Below are 20,733 nucleotides of genomic sequence, written 5' to 3'. Positions count from 1 at the left end.
CCCTTGGGCTGCAGTACACCTGCCCTACAGAAGGGGAGACAGGTTCATCCAAATCGAGTTTGGGTTCTTGTTTGACAAACTGAGAAGGCCATGGGGAGGCGAGCAGACGCCGGGCCTCATCGCTACCCCTCAGCCGTGCGTTTTGCAGCCCTCGACCCTGCCAGGGGCAGGCTGAATCCTAGAGAGCCTGTCCTGGCCACCGCTTGCAGGAGAAACATGTCTCCACAAGCCACACGCCCCAAGGGCTCCAGTGGGACTGGCCCCCGCCTCCCTCCCCTGCAGGCCCCAAGCCCTGGGGCTGCCCTGGAGCCCCGCTGCTCCCTGCCTCCCTGCCCTCCTGTGCCGCAGAAGCCGTGAGCACAGCCCAACTGCGCCGGAAGTAGGATGTCCTGGTGATGTGCATGCAGACTGGGAGGAAAACACCCCCTTTTGGTAGATGAACTGCCTCTCCATGGTGGGGTACACACCAGGCCCTCGGGGAGGGGCACCAGGCGTCTGAGATGCCCGCCTGCTCCCTGCTACCAAGGCCAGGCCTCTGACCTGAGCAGGAGGCCCCGCCGGTGACATCAGCCAAGGTCAGCGTGTTGCGTGCTCACGCTGCCTGGGAGGCATGTGTCTTTCGTCACACAGCTCAGTGGCACGTGTTGAAATAGCCGTACAGCACAGCAGAGGCCTATGGGCACAGACCCAATGACAAAACTCTAGGAAAATAAGAAATTCAGTAGCAGCAGGAAGAGGGCTGGCGGCTCCTCTGGAGCTGCAGCCGCCTGCCGACACACCCTTCAATCAGATGGCTCATCGCTGACGCCAGGGGGCGTGGGAGGAGCCAGGACACTGGGAGGCTGGCACGGGGCAGGCAGGCTGAGAAGCCTTTGGTCCCACTTGGAGCAGGAGCTGGGCTGAGCCGCCTTCTGAGGAGCTGCCCCCCCTGTGCTGCTCTGAGTCACACTTGTGAATTAAACACGAAGCTGGTTCTGCACAACGACTGGAGGAGCACAGACTAAAAAATAGCCAGGATCCTGCTACGCCCAGAGAGCCCACACTTGCCAAGGTTTCAGTCTTGACAGTGCATGTGAGAAACATGAGCTGAAACACACCAGGAATGGCCCACACGGACGTGCACAGACCCAAGGCCCAGGGGCAGTTTCCGCCTGACTTCATAGCTGCCAGCTGATGCTGAAACATCTTCTTCCGCCAAAGTGGCCAGCCCACCCCGCCGCCCTGCCAGCTCCGCCGAGGGGCTTCAGGGTGCCAGAGATCATGGCCTCCTGAGGGGAGCCAGGTGCCTTAGAATGCCCCACAGCCGGGGCTTCTGCCCAGCCCACGTCTGGGGGCCTCCAGGCCGGGGCCTCGAGGTGGGGGTGGATGGCTGAGGGTGAGGAGCCCGTCTCCCCTGAGCCCACGTTTCCAAATACAGACATCCTGGAGAGAGATTTGAACCCCAAAATTTCTTACAGCTCCCACTAGCCACCCCCAGGTCTCTTTCAGAGCTCCCTCGGGGTCTAGAGCCACTGGTGGGACAGATCGTGCCCGTGGCTTTGCAAACCCAGGCCTCCCTGCCGCACCATGGGGTGCCTGCAGCCAAGCCACCCCTCCCCTCAGACACCACCACCGCGCCCACCCAGACACCCCATGTCAGGGCACCGGCCACAGGACTCACCCCAGGGTTCCCTGCCTCTGTGCCCCCAAGGCCCCTCCCCACCTGGGTGTTTATGTGCCCTCCAGCACCCACCCAGTGCCCCCACCAGCTCTTCCTCGGGGATGCGGCCCGTCCTGCCCCATGCCCCTGCCCCACACCAGCCTCCTCACTCGGGTTCGGGCCTCACTCCTGTGCCAGTGTCCAAACTGGCTCTTGACCCTAAAGGCCCCCCTTTGGGAGCTCCGTGGAAACCAGCCTTTTCTGCAAGCCGGTTGTGACAAATCAGAAGCACCTGGGGTTGCCGGCAACTGTCTGGTTTGCATTAGGAAATCCTTGCTGAGTTGTGGACCTACAGTTCCCAGCGGGGTCCACCCCTGGGGGCCAGGGCGCTGGGAAGGGCTCTCATCTGTGACTCAGCCAAGATGGGGGCAGGGGGTGCGGTGCGCCGACACCCACAGCCGGGCCCCAGCCAGGACTCTTGTGGGGACGGACCCTGGAGGGGTTCCTGCTGTGGGGCAGCCCTTGGGCTTTCTAGCTGGGATGTTCTCGCGGCCCCAGTCCCAGCTCAGCATGCGGTGGCCTCTCCCGCTTGCTGAGGACCTGCTAGGGTGCCATCCCAGCTTCTTGGGGAGGCCCCGGCAGGCTCCGGTTGCCATCACTGCAGACCCCTCTTTCTGTATTGGGGAGCCGGAGGGCTGGGCCTGACCGGCCGCTGAGATGGGGCAGGGCTGACTCAGGCGAACACAGCGGCCACAGCGCCTAGCCCGCCAGCCTGCCCTGCCCCTCAGCCCACTGCAGGGGCAGCTGTTTGTCAGCCGGTTCCCGGTCTGCCTCCCCAGCTCCAGACTGAGTTCCCTGGAGTGGAGTCCACACATGGGGGCCGCCCACGGGTCTCACCCTGGGGCAACAAGGGGCTGTGCCCACACCGACTCCCAGGGACCCAGAGCCGAGACCCTGGTAGCAGCACAGCCACCCCAGGCTGCAGGCCACCCTCCGCCTTGCCTACCCCCCAGCAAACCCGGAGCTGCACCCCCGGGACATTCTCACTCCGTCTCACAAGTCTCCGGCACTTCGCTGAGGATGTGGATATTGACAGAAGCTATTTAGAAACTGCTAGAAATGTGTCTCCTGCTTGTTGTTCCGAATCTCAGGCCAGTTGGCAGACACTTGCTTGACAAGGTTCCCGAGTGTTAACCACTTCCGTGGGAGTGAGATGCAAGAGTGTGCGTTGCTTCCCCGTCCAGGACCCGCCGTGCCGGCCGCCCGAGGGCAGGCAGCAGGGATGCATGGCCCTCACATCTTGCCCACAAGTGTGTAGCGATGTGAGCAGTTCCCCCTGCCCCCCAGCCCCACGCCCAGTGGCCCGAGTCTGGGACCCTGCACACGGGCGGCCAAGTGGTCTGTGTGGCATCCAACACCAGGATGCAGAGCTCCTGCCAGCAGGGAGCCACAGCGCTGGCCCCAGCCATGGGCTTCCAGGCCCAGGGAGGGCAGGCAGGAGAGGCGATCGGGTTCAGGTGGCCCGCCATCCCCTGGGTGACCAGGGTGGGGACCGAGGGCAGGCAGCCGCTCTGCAGCTTCTGGTGGCTGCAGGAGTAGCCAGGTGGCCGGGCGGGGGCTGGGGCTGCTGACACCGAGGCCTCGGGCCTGTCGCCCCTCCACCTCCTCTTGCTGCAATCCCGAGTGGCCCCACAGACAGGACCCACCTTTGGGGTCAGCCAGGGGCCCCTGGAGAGACACGGCCTCACCGATGCTCCTGCCCCCAGGTCACCTGTGTGCCCTCACTGTCCCCTCTGCCTGGTGACCCCTCAAAGCCACAGGAAATCTCTCGTCTGCTCATTTGCTCACCTGGTCGCACCAGCCTTCCCAGTCACCACCCAGGAGGCACACACAGCAGAAGTGACCGAGCCTCCTGCCCCACCTTGTGGCCCAGAGCCCAGCGCAGGCTCAGTCACGTGGGCAGGTAGGGGTTCTGCAGAAACCGTTGCCTTCTGTTCCAACTTTCAAGCATAATTCTGCAATATCTTCTTTTACTCAGAAAAATCACTTTTGTGCATTTGGGTCAAGGTGTCCCTCAGCATGGGGTGGGCCTATGGGCACAGGGGCTGGCCTCAGCCTTCCCAGAGCCCAGCCAGCGGCCTGCCAGGCCTGTGCTGACACCCTGCAGACACACTCTGACCGTTTGCCTCGGGGGTACATGCCCACCCCGGGAAGGGGACACCCAGGTACAGACAAGGGCAGAGGGGCCACCTCCATCCCGCACGGGGCCCCTCACTACACAGACCCCACCACGTGGAGGGGGCGAGGCCGGCAGAGAGCCAGCTAGGGAGGACCCTGTGCGTGGATGACGAGGGAGGGGCCGTTCAGGGTCTGGGGCCAGTCCTGGTGACACAGAAGGGGTGTGGCCCCACTGGGCTCCGTCTCCTCCTTGGGAACAGCGTGCGGGAGACCTGGCTCTTCCCTCTTGGTACATAAGTGTCTCCTCTGAGTCTCAAAGTCTGGTCCCTGAGTCGCCGCCTCCCCACAGGCAGGTGGGCCTGCTTGAATCTCCAGACGACCCCTGGAGCCAGACCAGCCAGTGCCAGGGGAGACCCTGTGGACAGGGAGGCCCCTCTCTGCAGACTTGGGACCTGGAGGTCAGTGGCGGGCATGCATGTGGCGCTGGTTTTCCTGGGAGAGCACAGCTCCCACCTCGGGCCTCTTGCCGCCTTCCTGTGGGGACATTCCTGGCATGTTACAGAATCTCACAACGTGACACAGAGCCCTGTCAGTTCCTGAATGATGTGAAATTGTGTCAGCTGCAAAAAATGGACTCGATTCCGTAAATGCGTCTGTGAGCTTGCTGACCACACGTGAGGATGCCTTTGGGGCAGCACGTGGGTCTGGCTGCATTTTCTCCAGAACTCCCAAATGCCTGCTTCGTGATAGGAAGACGCCACAGCCTGCAGACCAGCCACCCTGGCAGAGACCCTCAGCCTGGTGATGAGTGAGGGAAGATGGCATCCTGACCTTGCCCATGAGCGCTCACCGACAGCTCGGCGGGGGCCCGGCCTGAAGCCTGCCGCACGCCGTCCACACCCCTCCCCCCGGATCACGCGGAGAAAAATGGGTTTAATTAAGACTTCGTGATCGGCCATTTAATCAGTCATTAGGCCAACACAGATGGAGCCAATTAATTTTTTTTACATGAATGGGTAGTTGATGCTCACAGCACCCCCGCCCCCACACGGGGCCACCAGTTGTAGCCGAGCACCTTACACACGCCTTTGTCCCCTAAGCCTGCAGCCAAGGCTCCTCACCTACCCCAACCTGGGGTGGCAGGGTAGCTCGTCTGCCATGCTCAGAACTGGGGGGGGCACTGCCCTGTGGTCCCACCTCTGTCAGCCCCACTGGGACCTGGAGGCGCCTCACCCAGGAAGCGCCAGGGTCAGTGGGTCCCAGTGAGAACAGGCTGGGGGTGGTGACCTGACCTTCCTCTGAGCACCAGCCCTGCAGGAGTGCTGGGCCCAGTGGGGCAGGCCAGCCCGGGAGGGGCCGGGGCTGGGGATGCGCCCGGAAGCCCAGTTTGTGTAGCGAGGCCAGACCCGGGCCTGCAGAACAGAGGCCCTGATGGAGGCTCACCCGCACTGTGGACATGGGGACACAGCCTCCAGCTCCCCTCCGGCCTGCCCAGCGCCTGCCCCCTCTGGCCCAGGCCCCCTGCAGCCCACCGCGGCTGGCCTTCCATCGTGCCAGCCACCCCAGCCCCAATTCTGGATGCTCTCTTGCCCTCTCCACCCCCTCTGTGCCCCACACAGGGCTCAGCCTCTGGGTGGAGGGCAAATGCTTCTGACCTGAGTGTCAGATGGCCCATCTTACAGGGGCTGGGGCCCTATTGCCAGAGTAAGATTCCCTTACACAGGGCTGGCAGGGCAGCTGACGGCCAAGCAAGCAGGGGGCAGGTGAGCAGAGGGGCCCGGGTAGGGGCTTGCCCGAGACCATGTAGGGCCCCAGGCCCTGGGGGGCCTGCAGGCTGTTTCTGTGGGGGGGTAGTTGCCTGCCTGCCCTGTGGCCGGCCGTGGGCGGTAAAGGGTCCAGGCCCTGCCTGCCCACCAGCCTCCATCTGCTGCTGGGTCATCATCCCAGTCCTGCGTCAGGCGGGAACCATGCTGTGTGGGGGCTCAGGCGGCCTGGCTGCTCCCGCCGCAGCCTCACAGCTGCCTTGGTTTACTTCTCCTGCCGACAAGGCGGGGCTCAGCCCTCAGTCTTCAAGTCTCTGAGACGTCAGGAGCCCCATCGATCCCTTTGTCTTCTCTCACCAAGGGTGGGGAGCAGAAGCTGAGCCCACGTGCACGGGGCCCGGCCAGGGGGCGGGTGGCCAGAAGGCCCAGGCAGCAGAGACCCCACGGCCATGGGCTTCCCCTGGTCATGCCCCTTGGGCGGCCGCGTGAGGGCCCGGCGCCTCTCCCTGCGGGGACCTGCTGTCCAGGGAGCTCTCAGCGCCCGGGGCACTGCTCCAGGCCCACCGGGGAGAACCCCCCGTGGCCCACACTGGGCTGTCCCACAGCAGGCCCTCCGCCGGGAAAAGTCGCGAGCTTCTCCCTGGCGATACAGGTGGCAGGCCGTGCCGAGGGGCTGGCACATGCCAAAGGCTGGAGGGCAGTGTGTGTAGAACTGGGTGGGGTGCAGGTGAGCTGGAGGGGTGCCAGGAGATGGGGGTGCTGTGGACTGCACCCTGGGCGAGGACAGGCCTCCCAGGGGCCCCAGGGGGAAGAGGACCCTCTCCAGGGGCTGAGCTACAGGGAGAGCAGCCGGTCGACACCCTCTCCAGTCTGCGAGCCTGTGGCCGCCGTGCGCCAGGGCTCCCGTCTCTCGGGGGGCCCTGGGAGGCAACGGTGGTCTCCAGCTTGGCCCCAGACTAGGCCCAGCTGTGCCCTGGCAATGAGCTGACTCCTGGGCTTTCTGTGGGGGCCACACACCCTGGGGGTGAGTGTCCCCTGACTTCTGTCCTGATTAGCACTTGGCCAAGGGCTCTGGGGTCCCTGAGCTGCAGGTCCCCCTCGTACTGGAGGCTGCTTATAGCCCAGATGGTGGGAGGCAGATGCTCCTGCCCCCCACAGTCCTGCCTTGACCCAGCCTGTCCCAGGGCAATCTCCCCGACCCAGGCCACAGGAGGGGTCCCATGCTCCCTTGCCCTCCTGTGCCCGCACGCCCACTCACAGACCGGAAAACAGTGAGGACCGGGTTCGGGGCCAGGCCCCGCCAAGCCCACACCTCCATGGGCTGCAGGGGATGGGCCCAGGGCCACTAGAGACAGGAGCGGTCACCCCAGGTGAACACATCTCCATTCTACCTGCTGTGTGCCTGGCCAAGGGGTCCCAATGCCTGCCCCCCAAGTGCCCCAATCTGCTCAGCTGCCCCAGCGAAAGAACGGGTGTGTGCTGGCCACTGGGTTCCAGTGATGGGTCTCAGGCTTCCTCTTCAGTTGTGGCCACTTTTCAGCTCAGCCCATTTGGTCTCTGACCCAGGCCATGCGAAGAGCCACGCACCTCTCAGAGCTCGGCTGCGGCTTCCTGTCCCCACCAGGCTGCGGCGGGCACTGCCTTAGCGATGGACCCACTTAGGGGCATGTACTCGTGATGATTTCAGCAGGGCAGGACCCCCAGGGCACATTCTGGGGGGTCGAGACTTTCAGTGCAGCAAGCCTCCCAGAAAAGGTGGAGTCATGACGGCCCGACGGAGGCTCTGAGGAAAGAGCGAGGCCCAGCCTCAGGGCCACGCGTGCATCAGGGCCACCATGTGAGGAGCCAGCAGACTGGGCTGGTGGGTCACTAGGGTGCCTAGGAGGAACCAGCGGGGTCACCTTGCTGGCCCTGGAAGGAGGCCTTGAAAGGGTCCCACTGGGCCTTGTGGGGGTTGGGGGTCCCAGCATTGGAGCCCCACTACCGAGTGCGACTCGTGCTAGTGGAGGTCCTGTCTCCTCTCCACAACAGGGACACATGCAGCCGTCTGGGGGCCCTGGGGGGCAACCCCTGGGCAGCAGAGGTGAGGGGGTGGGAGCCTGAGTGTGTCCCCCACCGAGGAGCCCGCCCCTTCCAACCGGGCGTCAAACGATGAACCGGTGCAGCCAGGACACCATCTCTCATTTGGCCCATCAGTGCGGGAACGGACCTCTGCTCTGGCAAAGATGGGGGGCAAGGGGCGGGATTTTCCCTCCCACAAGTAAACAAGTTAAAAGCGGACAAGACCCAGCACATGATGTTCCACATCGGTAATTATCAGGAAAATGCAAAAACCACAATGAGATACCACCTCACACCAGTAAGGATGGCCAGCATCAAAAAGACTAAGAACAACAAATGCTGGTGAGGATGTGGAGAAAGGGGAACCCTCCCACACTGCTGGTGGGAATGCCAATCAGTTCAACCATTGTGGAAAGCAGTATGGAGGTTCCTCAAAAAACTTAGAAATACCATTTGACCCAGGAATCCCACTCCTAAGAATTTACCCAAAGAAAACAACTTCTCAGATTCAAAAAGACATATGCACCCCTATGTTGATCGCAGCACTATTTACAATAGCCAAGATATGGAAGCAACCTAAGTGTCCATCATTAGATGAATGGATAAAGAAGATGTGATACATATACACAATGGAATACTATTCAGCCTTAAGAAAGAAACAAATCCTACCATTTGCAACAACATGGATGGAGCTAGAGGGTATTATGCTCAGTGAAATAAGCCAGGCGGAGAAAGACAAGTACCAAATGATTTCCCTCATTTGTGGAGTATAAGAACAAAGAAAAACTGAAGGAGAAAAACAGCAGCAGACTCACAGAACCCAAGCAGGGACTAGTGGTTACCAAAGGGGAGGGTGGGGGAGGGCAGGTGGGGAGGGAGGGAGAAGGGGACCGAGGGGTATCATGATTGGTGCACATGGTGTGGGGGTGTCATGGGGAAGACAGTGTAGCTCAGAGAAGACAAATGGGGACTCTGTGGCATCTTACTACACTAATGGACAGTGACTGCAATGGGGTGTGGGGGGGACTCGATAATAAGGGTGAATGTAATAAGCATATTGTTTTTCTTGTGAAACTTTCATAAGCGTGTATATCGATACCTTAATAAAAAAAGTGGGCCAGACCCAGAAAACCTTCATGGACAGTTTCTGGCTGCGGTGCAGGGAGGGCTCCCAGCGGGCTCGAGTGGAGGGCTAGGGCTGGGAGTCCCGGGAAGCCAGGGCGGCTGGAGTCCGCAGGAGGCAGCGCCGGAGAGGAGGGAGCCCGAGGCTGAGGGCGGCAGTCGGCACACGTGCCGCGGGAACACGCTCGAGGCCGAGGAGAGGCCCGCAGGGCTGGGAAAGGTGCTGCCCTGGCAGCCTGGCGGGAGGGCCTCCCAACCTGGGCTGGGGGTAGAGTTCTCACAGGGTCTCGCCTTGGTAGTGGGTGGTACTTAACCCTATCTTAAACCCCACCTAACAAACCTTAGAAGCAAAACCCCAAAAGATCAAACTGTTCCCAAGTAACTTAGCGGCGTCAAGAATATTTATAAGAGTACAAAAATATCCGACATCCAAGAAGGTAAAATTCACAATGTCTGGCATCCAATCAAAGATCACCAGGCACGCAGAGAATGCAGGAGTGCACACCCCTTAATAAGGAGGAAGGCCTGCCAAAACCGACCCAGAAACAACACAAATGGGAGAATTAGTGGACAAGGATATCAAACCAGTTATGACTGGATTCCGTGCATTCCAGAGGAAAGATGGAAATACAGTGAAATAGAGACACGCAAGATGTAAAAGGAGCAGAAAGAAATGTGCTCAATGGAGATGAAAACTGTGCTCGAGGTGGAAACGTGACTTGGGATCAAAGGCCATGAGATGAGGGGCCACCCAAAGAGAGGCCCGGAGGGGACAGGCCCGCCGAGGACCGAGCATGCTCGCCGTAAGGCACCTCCGGGCGCAGACACCCCCAGGGCCCGAGGTTCCAGAGTGCGGAGGGCAGGAGGAGGCGGCCACACGTTCGAAGACGTAAACAGGCAAAATTTCAACTTTGATGGAAACTATAAACCTACAGACCCAAGACATTCAACAAGCCCAAGCACAAGAAGCACGCAGCCGAGGACACCAGCCGCAGGAGAAGGGACCGAGCCTGGGTGGAAGCACAGGACAGAGGGCAGCCGGGTCCCCTCCCGCTCCAGCCCCAGCTTCGGGCGCCCCTTCCCGTGGCCGAGGTGTCCACGCGGACCCACCGAGAGGAAGCCCACGAGCCACCTCTGGAGGCCGGCGCGCGGCTCGTCCCCAGCCAGTCCCCAGGCAGCACTTCTGGGGGCAAACCGAAGCCCTCGTAGGCCACCCGGCGCCCCGGTGCCCCCACACAGGGCAACCCTCTGTCGCCGTCACCACCGCCCACCGCCCTGGCTCGGCCTCTGTTCTCTCAGGCCCCTGGGGGTTCTGTGAAACTCTCAGGATTCTTGTGACCCCATCTATTTCTCTTAAAGCTGGCGGCCTGACAGACTGGTTATTCTTAGCACTAAATCATTTATCTGCTTCTCCTCCTCACCTGCACTTCAGAATCTTTAACACGGCTCTCGGGTCCAAGCCAAAGTTCCCTTTCCCCCACTCAAAATGAAGTAATTTAAAAATCTTTTGTCTTTAATTTTTTGTCACCCAAACTATGCAAGTGGTATTTAAGCTTGGCAAGGGGTCGGAACCTGGTGAGTCTCCGAGCACATGCCACGAAGGTGCCAGTGCTCCGCCCTGGCCACAGAAGGAGGGGGTACGAGGGCCTCTCCTGATCTGGGTAAGTTCCAGCCATCCCACTCAGGACCTCTGTGCTGGCCAGGGCACACGGGGTGGGCATCCACACTGTGCCAGCCCCCTCATCCCTCCAAGGCGGTGTGGAGGAGGTGAGGGCCTGACCCAACCCTCCGCAGGCAAAAACAGTTGTCCTTCCTGGAGCCACAGCAGCCTGCCCTTCTGGGCAAGCAGCTCATCCCTGTGGGCAGGTGGCCCTGTGGCCAGAGCAGAAACTTCATGGGTGGTTGGCCCCCTGAAACCCTCTGGCAGGCACAGGAACGCCGGGGCTCGGTCTGAAGCCCACCACAGGCAGCTGCAGGCAGAAGTCAGGGCCTCGGTCCCCCAGACGTGGGGCCTGGGAGCGGGCACACCCGTGTCCTCCGGGGCAGCAGGCGGGGACCACGCACCAGTCAGGCCTCCCTCCTCTCTTCCCGCAGGCCCACCGGTGCCGCCGCGGCTCCGCAAGCAGCAGCGTTCCCAGGTATGTGGGCGGCAGGGGTGTCCCAGGGGGCCCTCTGGCCGTCGCTCTGAGATCCGAATGGATCCTCCGCTGACCTCTGGAAAGACAGGCGGCTTCCTTCCTCCCTAACTTGGACTGTCATCTGGGCTGGAGCAGCCAGGGTGTCGGGAAGGCGGCTCCCAGCCTGGCCACCGCCCGCCACTCACACCACCACGGGCGCCCCCAGAGGCGGGACCGTGAGGCCCTGGGCAGTGGAGGCGGACGTCGCTCTTCACCCAGGCTCTGTCCCTTAGAATGGGTGCGGGCGCTGGGCAGGTATCTGGTGGAGGGGCCTCACCTGTGCTGGGTGCCTCTCTGCCCCCCAGCCAAGGCAAACCCCCTCCTTCCAGGGCTCCAGGCCCCGATTAGAAGGCCAGCAGGCTTCCAGGTCGGACCCGCCTGGTGCCCCTTGTGCCTCTGGGAGTGACGGCAGAGCCTGTGGCCGGCAAGCCCCTGCTGGGAGGGCTGGGGTCAGGACAGCGTCCCCTCCTCCCTCTTCGGGCTGCCGCCAGCTGTCCCAAGAGCAGCCACATGGGTGTGCTGACCAGCCTACAGCGCTGGTGACATGACAGGGTCCCCCTTTCAGGACTGGGACCTCGTGTGCGCCCAAGGGGCAGGGGCTGAGGGCAGGGGGAGGGGGCAGCCCCCTGCACTGCTGGGAGGAGCCACAGGATGTCCAGGCTGTAAGGGGCAAAGCCACTGGATGGCCAAGCGGGCTGGGCGGGCTCTGAGGGACGCCAGGCACAGGGCCTGTGACGGGACCACGTGGCAGTTGGGGCCCGGCCTTGCTGACCCCTGCCTGCCCATGTGCCAGAAGAAGAGCCCCAGGGTGAGGTCAGATGAGGGTGGGGCTCAGCACTGCGACTCTGCCCGCAGAGCTCTCGGGGCAGCTGGCTCCCTTGGCCGAGGCGGCTGTGCTCTGGGAACACCTAGAAACCAGAGCTGCTTGGAAACACCGCAGCGTTACCATGTGCGGCTCCCCTGCAGGCTGGCCAGGGAGGCCTGGTGCCCCTGCGGTGGACCGTGGGCCCCCTCCCAGGGCCCTGGCCCCCAGAACTCTGAAGGAACTGACTCAAGGTTGAGCAGCTCCCCACCCCCGAGGCCCCCTATCCTGCCCAGGAAGGCAGGGCGCCTGCGGCCCCTGGGTGAGTGCACGGACGGGGCCTGTGGCTGGCGGTGGGAGCCACATTCCTGCCTTGAGCCCAGGCCAGGGCGCGAGCTTTTCCACACCCCAGTGCCAGCCCGGTGGGTCGGCCAGGGGGAGGGCGGTCTCCACGGCAACCTTTCTGTTATTTTTTATTTTCTTTCTTAAGGCTTCTCCAACTTTGATGCTCCCATACAGTTTGCAGACAGCACAGGGCACGTGCCCTCCTGTGCAGAGGCCCGAGCAGGGCGGCCCTCCTCCCCCGAGGGTCTGTGGGGCGGGGGCGTGCAACAAGCCACCACTGAGACTTCAGAGGCTTAATCATTTCAGGAGACATTTTAGAGGAAGCGAATTACTTTTCTCCTAGAAAGATAGCAAAGTTTTTTCACAGAACCCCTGCACTGGGCCTGCAGGCTCCATGGCAGGGAGGGGCTCCCTGCCTACCGGGCCAGCCCAGCCCACCGTGCAGAGCGGTACATGTCTGCCCCGACTCCGTCCCCAGGATGCCCAAGGTGCTGGAGCTGGGCCTCTGTCCAGAGGTTGGGGGTGGTTTCATTCACCCAGTTTCACTTACTCACCTACAGTGACTGTGTGCCTGGCATGCCAGGGAAGATGGCGGCTGGTCCTGGGGTCCAGGGCAGGGCAGGGGTGCTGACATCTCCCGTGGGATCCTGAATCTGCACACTCCCAACCCAGGAAGGCGGGCAGCGGGCAGAGGGGAGGGGCCGTAGTGGCCACGGGGGCCGAGGCCAAGGGCCCATCTTCTGCAGGCGAGTATGTCATCATGATCCACGACGTGACCAGCCCTCCATTCCTGGGCCGGACGCTGCCCACCGCCTTCAAACACCTTCGGGTCACGGGGAAGGGGGCAGGCCAGCAGCCCCAGGCCCCTGGAGAAGGCCGTGAAGCCCTGGGCTAGGGGGCCGCCCTGAAGACCTGGACCGCGGCCTCTGGACAGCTGCGCTCTTCTGAAGGGAAGTGCTGCCTGGCTCCCGGACGCCGTCCCCACTTCCCCATGTGCCCTGCGGCCCTGGCTTCAATAATGTTCTCATCACTGGCTTTGGAGATGTCTCACCCCAACGAGGCAGCCCCCTACCAGGTCACGCTTCGGGGTGTCTGTGGTCGCCTGGCACCCTTCTCGGTGACGTGCATGTACTACCCACGCCCTCCCCAGGGGAGGCAGGGCCCAGCTGGGGAGAGGGGAGACTGGCCTCTGCCACAAACCCACAGCAAAGCCCTCGGCCCCCACCCAGCAGCCCCAGCCTACTTCCCCCGAGACCCGCCTTCGAGGGTGTTGCCGGGGCCCCCGAGACAGAAGCCAAGGGGCAGTCAGCAGGTGGTCAGTTTTCTGGAAATGGGCTGCGAGTCTGCCAGGACACCGCTCGCATTTAATGGCTGCCTCTGAAACGCGTGGCCAGCAGGGGATGTGCGTGGGGGAGAAGCCAGGGCCTGTGGGCGGCTGTCCACTCCAGGGGCCGGGGGGGGGCCTTCACCTGCCCTTCCCCGGGCTCGGGCTCACCGCACTCAGAGGGCCCCAGACCTCCATCCCGCCCTCTGGCCTTGTGGGCCCTACCGGCCCAGCCTGTGCCAACCCCTGCTGGGCCAGCTGTTCCTGCCCTTGGCCTCGCAGAGAATGAGGAACAGGGATGGAGCCCCAGAGCCCCAGCCACAAGGAGCCCCTGCCTCTGCCATCGGGGAATCCTGCCGGCACCACGCCCCTCTGCCCAGCACTGTCTCCCTTCTGTGGGCCCCTCCTATGCCCTGTGGGTGCCCGCAGCAGGGCCACCTGTCCCCCATGGCCCCAAGCTGCCCCACGTGGCTCCCCTCCCACACCCCTACTGCCCACATCTCCCTGGCCACCCACCTCCCTGGCGAGCTCATGGGTCCCCTGGTCCTGGGCACCCAGCCCCAACCCCCCACCTCCAGACCTGCACAGCCACGGCAGGATGGTCCCCGGGGGCACTGAGGACGCTCAGCCCCAGTGCACCCCGAACTGAGCTGCTGCTCGTCCCCCAAACCAGTCCCTCCTGCTCAGCTGGCGACGCACCAGCCCTGGGCTCTCTCCCGCCCTGACCCACACTGGCAGGTCTCAGTCCTGCCCTCCTGACCCATCTCCTTACCGCGCACCTGGCTCTGCCCCGCCCCCACCAGCTCCTCCCCACACGGCAGGTGTTGCCCAGTTACACCCCAAGCCATCCCTGGAACCTCCTCCCCGGACCCCCACTTGCCGCCTTGCCGTGTCAGCAGCACTGGCCCCTGCCGTCCCTCAGTCATGCCAGGAGGGCAGGCCTCAGCCTCAGCCTCGGCGCTCAGCCAGGCAGCTCATCTCCCAGACGCCACCGTGAAGTCTCCATGACCGCCCACCTTGAAGGGCCCCTGCTGTGCCAGCCCCTCCTTTGCACGTCTCTGAAAGGGCAGGCCCTCTGTCCCCCCTCCACTAGTCCAGCCCCAGCCCCTGCCGCAGGGTGGGACCTATGGGAGGCCCCCGTCAAGGGCCTGCTGCATGAATGGGTGGCCCTGCCGCCCCTGCCTGCTGTGCACAGGCAGCTCTGGCGGCTCCAGAAAGAACAAGGCAGAGCCGGCGTGTGAGCGGGACGGATGCTGACGGCTGGGAGGCCACAAGGTGGGCGCGTGGAGGGGAGAGTGCCCAGGGAGGGAAGGCCGGCGGGTGGGTGGAGGTCCGTTCGTCTTTGGGAGGCGGGTCCACTGCAACGATTGTGTCCTTAACTGAGAGGCAGGAGGAAAGGAGCCCTTCACGGAAACCAGCCCAACCTGGGCTCCGGCTCGCCCGGCTGCCGGCCCCCACTGGGCTCTTCCTGCTTTTCTCTCTGTGCTTCCCACCGATTTTCCCCAATAGGACTGGACCATCGATGGCTGGCAGACGGGGCACCCCATATGGAGCTGGTCTCCTGCGGGACCCGAGGAGCTGAGTCCTTGTCCCCTGCTCAGTCCTGGATGCCAGGGCTCGCGAGCTGCTCAGAGGACCAGCCTTGACAGCAGGGGCAGGTTACCACCGGGGCTTAGGGAGACCAGAGCGGGGAGAGACAGGGCTCCACAGCCTCCGTGGCTGCAGAGGTGACATGCTTCTGAGCCCGGGGTGTGTGGTGGCAGCCAGGTCTTACAGGAAGCTGCACCTGCCAGCCTTCCTGGCTGCACAAGCTCGGACAGCCATGGATACTGCCAGCCTGGCCCACCTGCCTCTGCCTCCATCTGGGGGGGAGGCGCTGCTGGTACCCCAGCAGTGTGCCCCAGGAGGGGCTGGTTCTTGGCACCCACTGACTCCAGGATGGCAGGGGCTCCATCCTACCCCAGCGCAGGAGGCAGATAGAGCCCTCGAGGGCTTGGCGGAGAGGCTGGCTCCGCACGACTGCATGCAGCGAGGGTGCACCTGGGCCAGAGCCTGGTGGGCGGCCACGCCCTCTTCGGGACCACCTGAAACAGCCTCTCTGAGCGAGCTGCCCCTACCCGGGGACCTGTGTCGCAGCTCCTGAGGAGGAAAGCACGTTTCCGTCAAAAGAGACACGGAGGGAGCCATGTTCCCCTGTGGGAAGTGCCGCGCACAGGCAGGAGCAGGTACGTCACCTTCCCATTTCTGGAATTTAATTCCAAATGGGCCACAAACCCCAGGGCAGGAAGCCCTGAGCGACCCGCTCACACCGTGTGGCTCCCCAGATGGGCAGAGAAGGCCCACTGTGGGATCCTTCGTAGACGTGGAGTGGAGTTGGCGTTCCAGTAGCATCTCTGAAAACACAACAGCCCATGCGACCTCCTGCTCCCGAGTCAGAGGTGCCGCTGGGCGTGGACAGTGGGGGCTGCGGCCACAGGGACTCCCTGGACCCAGCTGAAGGTGTGGCCGCGGGTGGCTCACGGCCAGGGGCACCTGCTCCTCAGCACTCGGCCCTCAGGCCATGCCCTGCGGGTGCACCTGCAGAAGATGGAAACTCTCGAGGGGGAGGGTCAGCAGAGGTGGGGGGTCAGCAGAGGTGGGCTGCCGCAGTTGCCAGCCTGGCTGCAGAGTCTGCAGGGTGGGGGCTGGGCTGGGGGAGGGAGGGTCCTCAGAGGGGCAGCGTCAAGCCAGGAGCTCACAGAGCCGGGTAGCATGGTGGCTGCAGGCCGGGGACTGTCCACACAGCCATGCAGCCCTCACCTCTGACTCCGGAGGGGCCCCAGCTGGCACAGACGCCCAGGCCGCGCTCCGGTCCCACCGACCTCAGGCAGCATGGCGAGGCACGAGCTCCCGCAGAGGGCCCCTCACTACTGTCGGGGTGGGCCGGGCGGGCGGAGGCCGGGGATGGCCTGCTACGGCTGCCCTCCAGGACTGGTGCAGGGGGGTCACTGCTCCCCAGGAAGAGTACAGCGCCTGGCTGTCCCTGAGAGCTGCGAGGGAAAAGCACGTCTCCTCCCTGGGCAGGGCTCCAGCAGGCCTGCCTTGGGGGGCTCTGTCTGCCCCAGCCTGGCCACACTGTAGCCTTCTGTCTCGCCAGAAACCAGCAGCCGGGGGACACAGGCCTATGTCCTGGGGTCCCAAAGTCACCCTTCTCTAGTGGGGGTACATATGGGCAAGGGGCTGGTAGAGGGGGTGGCAGGAAGCTGCCCCCCTGTGCCTTACAGCCCAGAAAGCTAAACGGTTCCCAGGAAGCTCAGAGTGGGGCTCCAACCTAAGGCCTCTGCCCTGAGTCCCAGTTCCCCCTGTGGGCCTGCTCTGCCCTCTGCCCTCTGAATGAGGACACTGGCCCCAGAAGGTCCACTTCCTGAGCACCACACAAGTTCTCAACTGTGTGACAGACAGGCAGAGATGCAGAGAGACAGAGAGACCAACCAAAGACAGACGGAAGGATCAGAGTGGAGGCACCCACCCTCTGCCCAGCCACCTCCCAGCAGGGCCTTGGCAAGCACAACCTCTCAGACCACCCAGTGGCCGGCCCGGCAGCCAGCACAGGACAGAGCCTGTCTGTACCCACCCTCCCACCAGCTCTGCCTGGCACAGGGGGCCCCTCCCAGCCTCACTCCCACTGGCGTGGGTCTCCCAGGATGCTCCCAGGGGCAGGCCTCCCTTCACAGCCCGGGCAGGCTGCCCTGGTCTTGGAGCCAGGCAGGGAGCGAGGCCAGCTGGGCGGAGCCCCTGTCCCAGGCAGGGCTCGCTGGAGGGTGCCTGGGTGCCAGCCATCAGACCAGTTTGCCCGTGGCCCGGCCCGCCCTGCCTGTGCCGTCCTGCCCGAGGTGGCCCTCACCATCCACGCAGAGGAGCAGGAGCCCCGGGGCCTGTTGCAGTGAGACCTCTCGGGCACACCCTCTGGGCACTGGTGATAGACACGGATGCTTGGGCCCCTCCTTCCCGCCCCCGTCCCCTCAGGGCAGGGGCCAGCCACTGGGGGCCAGCCCAGGGCCTCTGATGGAAGAGACAGCACAGGGGGCCTCGGGAGCCAGGCGGGAGCTGCACTCGGTGGTGAGGGGCTTCCTTGGGCCCCTTGCCCATCAGCTGTGGGAAACCCCTGAGGCTGCAGCCCTTGGCCAGGACTGCCGTAACTCAGCAAGTCTGGGCCTGGCAGGCAGGCACTGACTGGGCCTGGCCGTGGCTGCCCCAACCCGGGCCCCTCCTGGGCAAGGCATCAGGTCTCAAGGAGCAAGCAGGCCACCCTGCTGTCACGGCCAGGGGTGTTTTCTGACGGAGACTATAAATAGGGCTGCCATTGGTCAGCCAGGCAGCCTGATGGGACCTTGCCAGGTGGGCCCGGCGCAGCCCCCAGACCAGCCCTCCCTACCCCACACATGGCCCCTGGAGGCAACACGCCCGGAAACTCCAATTCCCCTCCAGCCAGCTGCCTGGGGATTCAGAGAACTGTCACCTACCCCGGCCTCTGGACAACCTCACAGGAGGAGACAGGACCAGATGCCCCCCACACATGCTATCCCAGGGCCCACTGGGGTGGACCCAACTCTGTGGGGCCTCCCTCCTGAGGCACCCTGGGGAGGGCCCCCGAGGGGTGCGGCTCCGCCCCCAGCCTCCTCACCCCACCCCCCAACTGCTGCACAGGTGCCAGCCACAGGCCACGGCAGCCACGGGAGCCTCTGGCCCTCCAGAGAGACGGCACCCTGCGGCAGACCCTAAGCAAACCCCGTCCTGACCCCGCCGGGAGACAGGGCAAAGGCGGGGCAGGCAGGGGGTGGCAGCCTTAGTAGATGCCCAGGGGCGTGGCTGGGATGCCCTGCGGCACCACAAGGGCCCCGGTCGGGAAAGAGGCTGCTGGCCAGCAGGTGCCCTGGAGAACGAGGGACTCAGGTAGAGGAGTGGAGGCTGAGCCTGCTGTGTGCCACAGAGGGCGGGCAGCGGGGGAGCCCGGAGGGCAAGAGGGGCCAGGGAGAGACTGGGCCGGGCCTGGACACGGACTGGAGAGGGGCAGGGTTCCAAGTGGTGAACAGCCCCAGGGTAAGGAGGGTGTCTGCAGGAGGAGGGAGGTAAGGCCTGCAGGAGAGGGCCGCCAGCTGCGGGCGGCGGTCTCCCGCGGCGCATCCTCCAGGTCCCCACCCCGCCTCCCAACCGGGGCCCTGGGAGCGCCCCCAGGAGGCAGGACAAGCCACCCGGATCAGGGGGTGGGCGGGGCGCGTGCAGCTTCCCCCGGGCGGAGGTGCAGACCCCCAAGTGCTGACGAGTCAGGTGTGGGCCTGCTGGCCCGGGTGGGCCGCCCTGGCAGGGGCCTAGGCGCGCCGGCGGAAGGGCCTCCCCGGGCTCAGGAGGCGGGAAAGGGGGGTTGAAAGGATCAGGTTTTCCTTGGGATCCGGCAGAAAAGGGAGGCGCCGCCCCAGAGGAAAGGGCCTCCGCGCAGGCCGGGCGCGCGCCTCCACGAGGGGCTGATGCTGGCGCGGAAGCCGGGCTCGCTCGGGCTCCGACCCGCGGGCACCGCGCCCCACCCCGCGCTCGGCCCGGCGCCGCAGTTCCCGCCTTCGCCGCCGGGGGTCGCGCCGATTCCCACCCCGGCCGCGCGGCGCTGGGACTCGGGTCGCGTGGAGTCGCCGGCGCCCGCCCCGCAAGGGAAGCTCGGAGCGCGGGGGCCCCCGGGTGCGCGCCCCGCCCCGCCGCTTCCGGGAGGGCCCCCGGCGGAATCCCCGGCGGGGAGGGAACTTGAACGGCAGCCCGCGCGCCCGCGGCCGGACTCCGGGCGGAAGGGGAAGTGAAACCGGGCGGCGGGGGCGCCCGGGGCGCTGAGTCGGGCTTTTGCAGGACGCGTCACAGGAAACTGAGGCGACGGGACGCTCCCGCCCGGGCGAGGCTCCAGCCTCGCCGGACCCCAGAAGGCAGCGCCAGGGAAGGAAGTGGGTCCGCCCTGCCCCCCCGGGGGCGGGGGCCCCTTCCGGGGGCCGCCGGGCCGCGGGCGCGGCGGGGCCCCGGCAGCCCGGTCGGCGCGCGTGCGGGCTGGGCGCACCCTCGCGACCCAGGGGGACCCCGCGCCGCGGCTCCACGCGCGCACCGGGGCGCGAGGCTTGGGGTCGCCCCGGCTGGGCCTGCAAGGGGCCCTGCCACTCGCGCGGCACTGCCGGCCTCCTGGGGCCCGGGGCCCGCCCCGCGCGGCTTCCGGCCAGGCCGGAAGGAGCGGCGTTAGGAATGTTTGGGAACCAGCGTCGCAGTCCCGGGAGGTTGGGGGCAAGGGGAGGGGCCTAATCTGCGTGTGAATGGCAGGCGGTGGCGGACCGGCGGGAGAGGCGAGCCTGGGGGTGGCCCGGGGCTGGGGGAAGGCGTGGGCGTCCCGACAGGGGCTCCTACGGGAAGGCCACCGCACACCATCCCCGCGGAGACCTGACCCGGATGGCCAAATCCAGCCCGAGAGCCCAGTGACACTTGGCCTGTCCCTGCAGGCGTGGGGGGCGGGCAGATGCCCGACTTTGGCAGGGGCCGGTAATAGCCCCCGACCCCCGCGCTGCAGCTCTCCTGACGTCACCGGGCGCCTGGGCCCGTCAGCCCCCGGCCCTCCCGAGCGCACCCAGGCAGGGCGGCAGCCGCCTCCCCAAGCCTCAGGGGCCTTTGCGGGGACTTGGTTCTTGGAAACAGGAAGTTAGTGCGTGGGCTGCACGTCCACCAGGTGGAGGCTGCCAAGAGGCGGGTTAGGGGGGTTTGAACCCCTCAGGGGCTCGACACCCTCCCCTGGGCGGAGATGGTGCAGCAGGCAGAGGCCGGCAAGGAGAGGACGCCTCCCCTTGGGGCTATCTCGGCGGGGCGCCCTCGGTTGGCCGCTCTCTTCCCGGCCCCCTGCCCAGCAGCAAGCCTGCCCTTGGGTGAGCACACACTTACATGTGCGTGTGCACACATGAGCACACATGCTGGGATAGAAGCCTGCCTCCCGAGGCCAGGAGACCTGCCATTCTGGGGCTCCTCCAGCCCCGCCAGCCCCGTGGGGACCGGGTCTCCCTCTGGTCTCTGGTGGCCCATCATCCCCTTCCTCCTGTCCAGCCAGGACCCCAGGCCCTGTGTCTTCACTGGGCAGGGTGGGGGTCTTTGTTGTGGACCTGGGAACCCCACGCTATGGAGGATGGAGCTCAGGAGGGCCTGGGGGTGGGCCTGGGCCACCCAGGATCTGAGATCACTTGAGTTGGCCCAGCCTGGCACTGTCTCATCGGAGGAACCTGGCCAGGGCCCAATGTGCAGGAGGGGCCAGAGGGTTTTGAGTGGGGCAGGGG

General features: G+C 64.9%; 2 protein-coding genes across 4 annotated transcripts in view; one reads left to right on the top strand and one right to left on the bottom strand.

The window, feature by feature from the left end:
- MORN1 (MORN repeat containing 1) overlaps nt 1–13,161 on the top strand; it is a 48,351-nt gene extending 35,190 nt beyond the window's left edge. For 2 of the 3 annotated variants that reach the window (XM_057499626.1, XM_057499625.1), the window contains exons 13-14: nt 10,858–10,901; nt 12,834–13,161. In XM_057499626.1, the coding sequence (XP_057355609.1) occupies nt 10,858–10,901; nt 12,834–12,982 (193 nt within the window). In that variant the 3' untranslated portion in view covers nt 12,983–13,161. Of the gene's footprint in view, nt 1–10,122; nt 10,226–10,857; nt 10,902–12,833 lie in introns of those variants that run through there. The other variant, XM_057499627.1, reaches the window with a different exon arrangement.
- Nucleotides 13,162–14,965: 1,804 nt separating this feature from the next.
- LOC130683281 (collagen alpha-1(III) chain-like) lies at nt 14,966–18,644 on the bottom strand. Its single transcript, XM_057499623.1, has 3 exons — nt 17,295–18,644; nt 16,211–16,440; nt 14,966–15,988 (listed from the first exon to the last, which is right to left on the bottom strand). Exons 1-3 carry the CDS (start codon nt 17,537–17,539, stop codon nt 15,951–15,953), a joined length of 513 nt encoding a protein of 170 aa, XP_057355606.1. The 5' UTR covers nt 17,540–18,644; the 3' UTR covers nt 14,966–15,950.
- Nucleotides 18,645–20,733: the final 2,089 nt, after the last annotated feature.

The sequence above is a fragment of the Manis pentadactyla genome, chromosome 4 (genome assembly GCF_030020395.1).
Source record: "Manis pentadactyla isolate mManPen7 chromosome 4, mManPen7.hap1, whole genome shotgun sequence".
Lineage (NCBI taxonomy): Eukaryota > Metazoa > Chordata > Mammalia > Pholidota > Manidae > Manis > Manis pentadactyla.
This window is presented reverse-complemented; position numbering and strand designations above follow the sequence as displayed.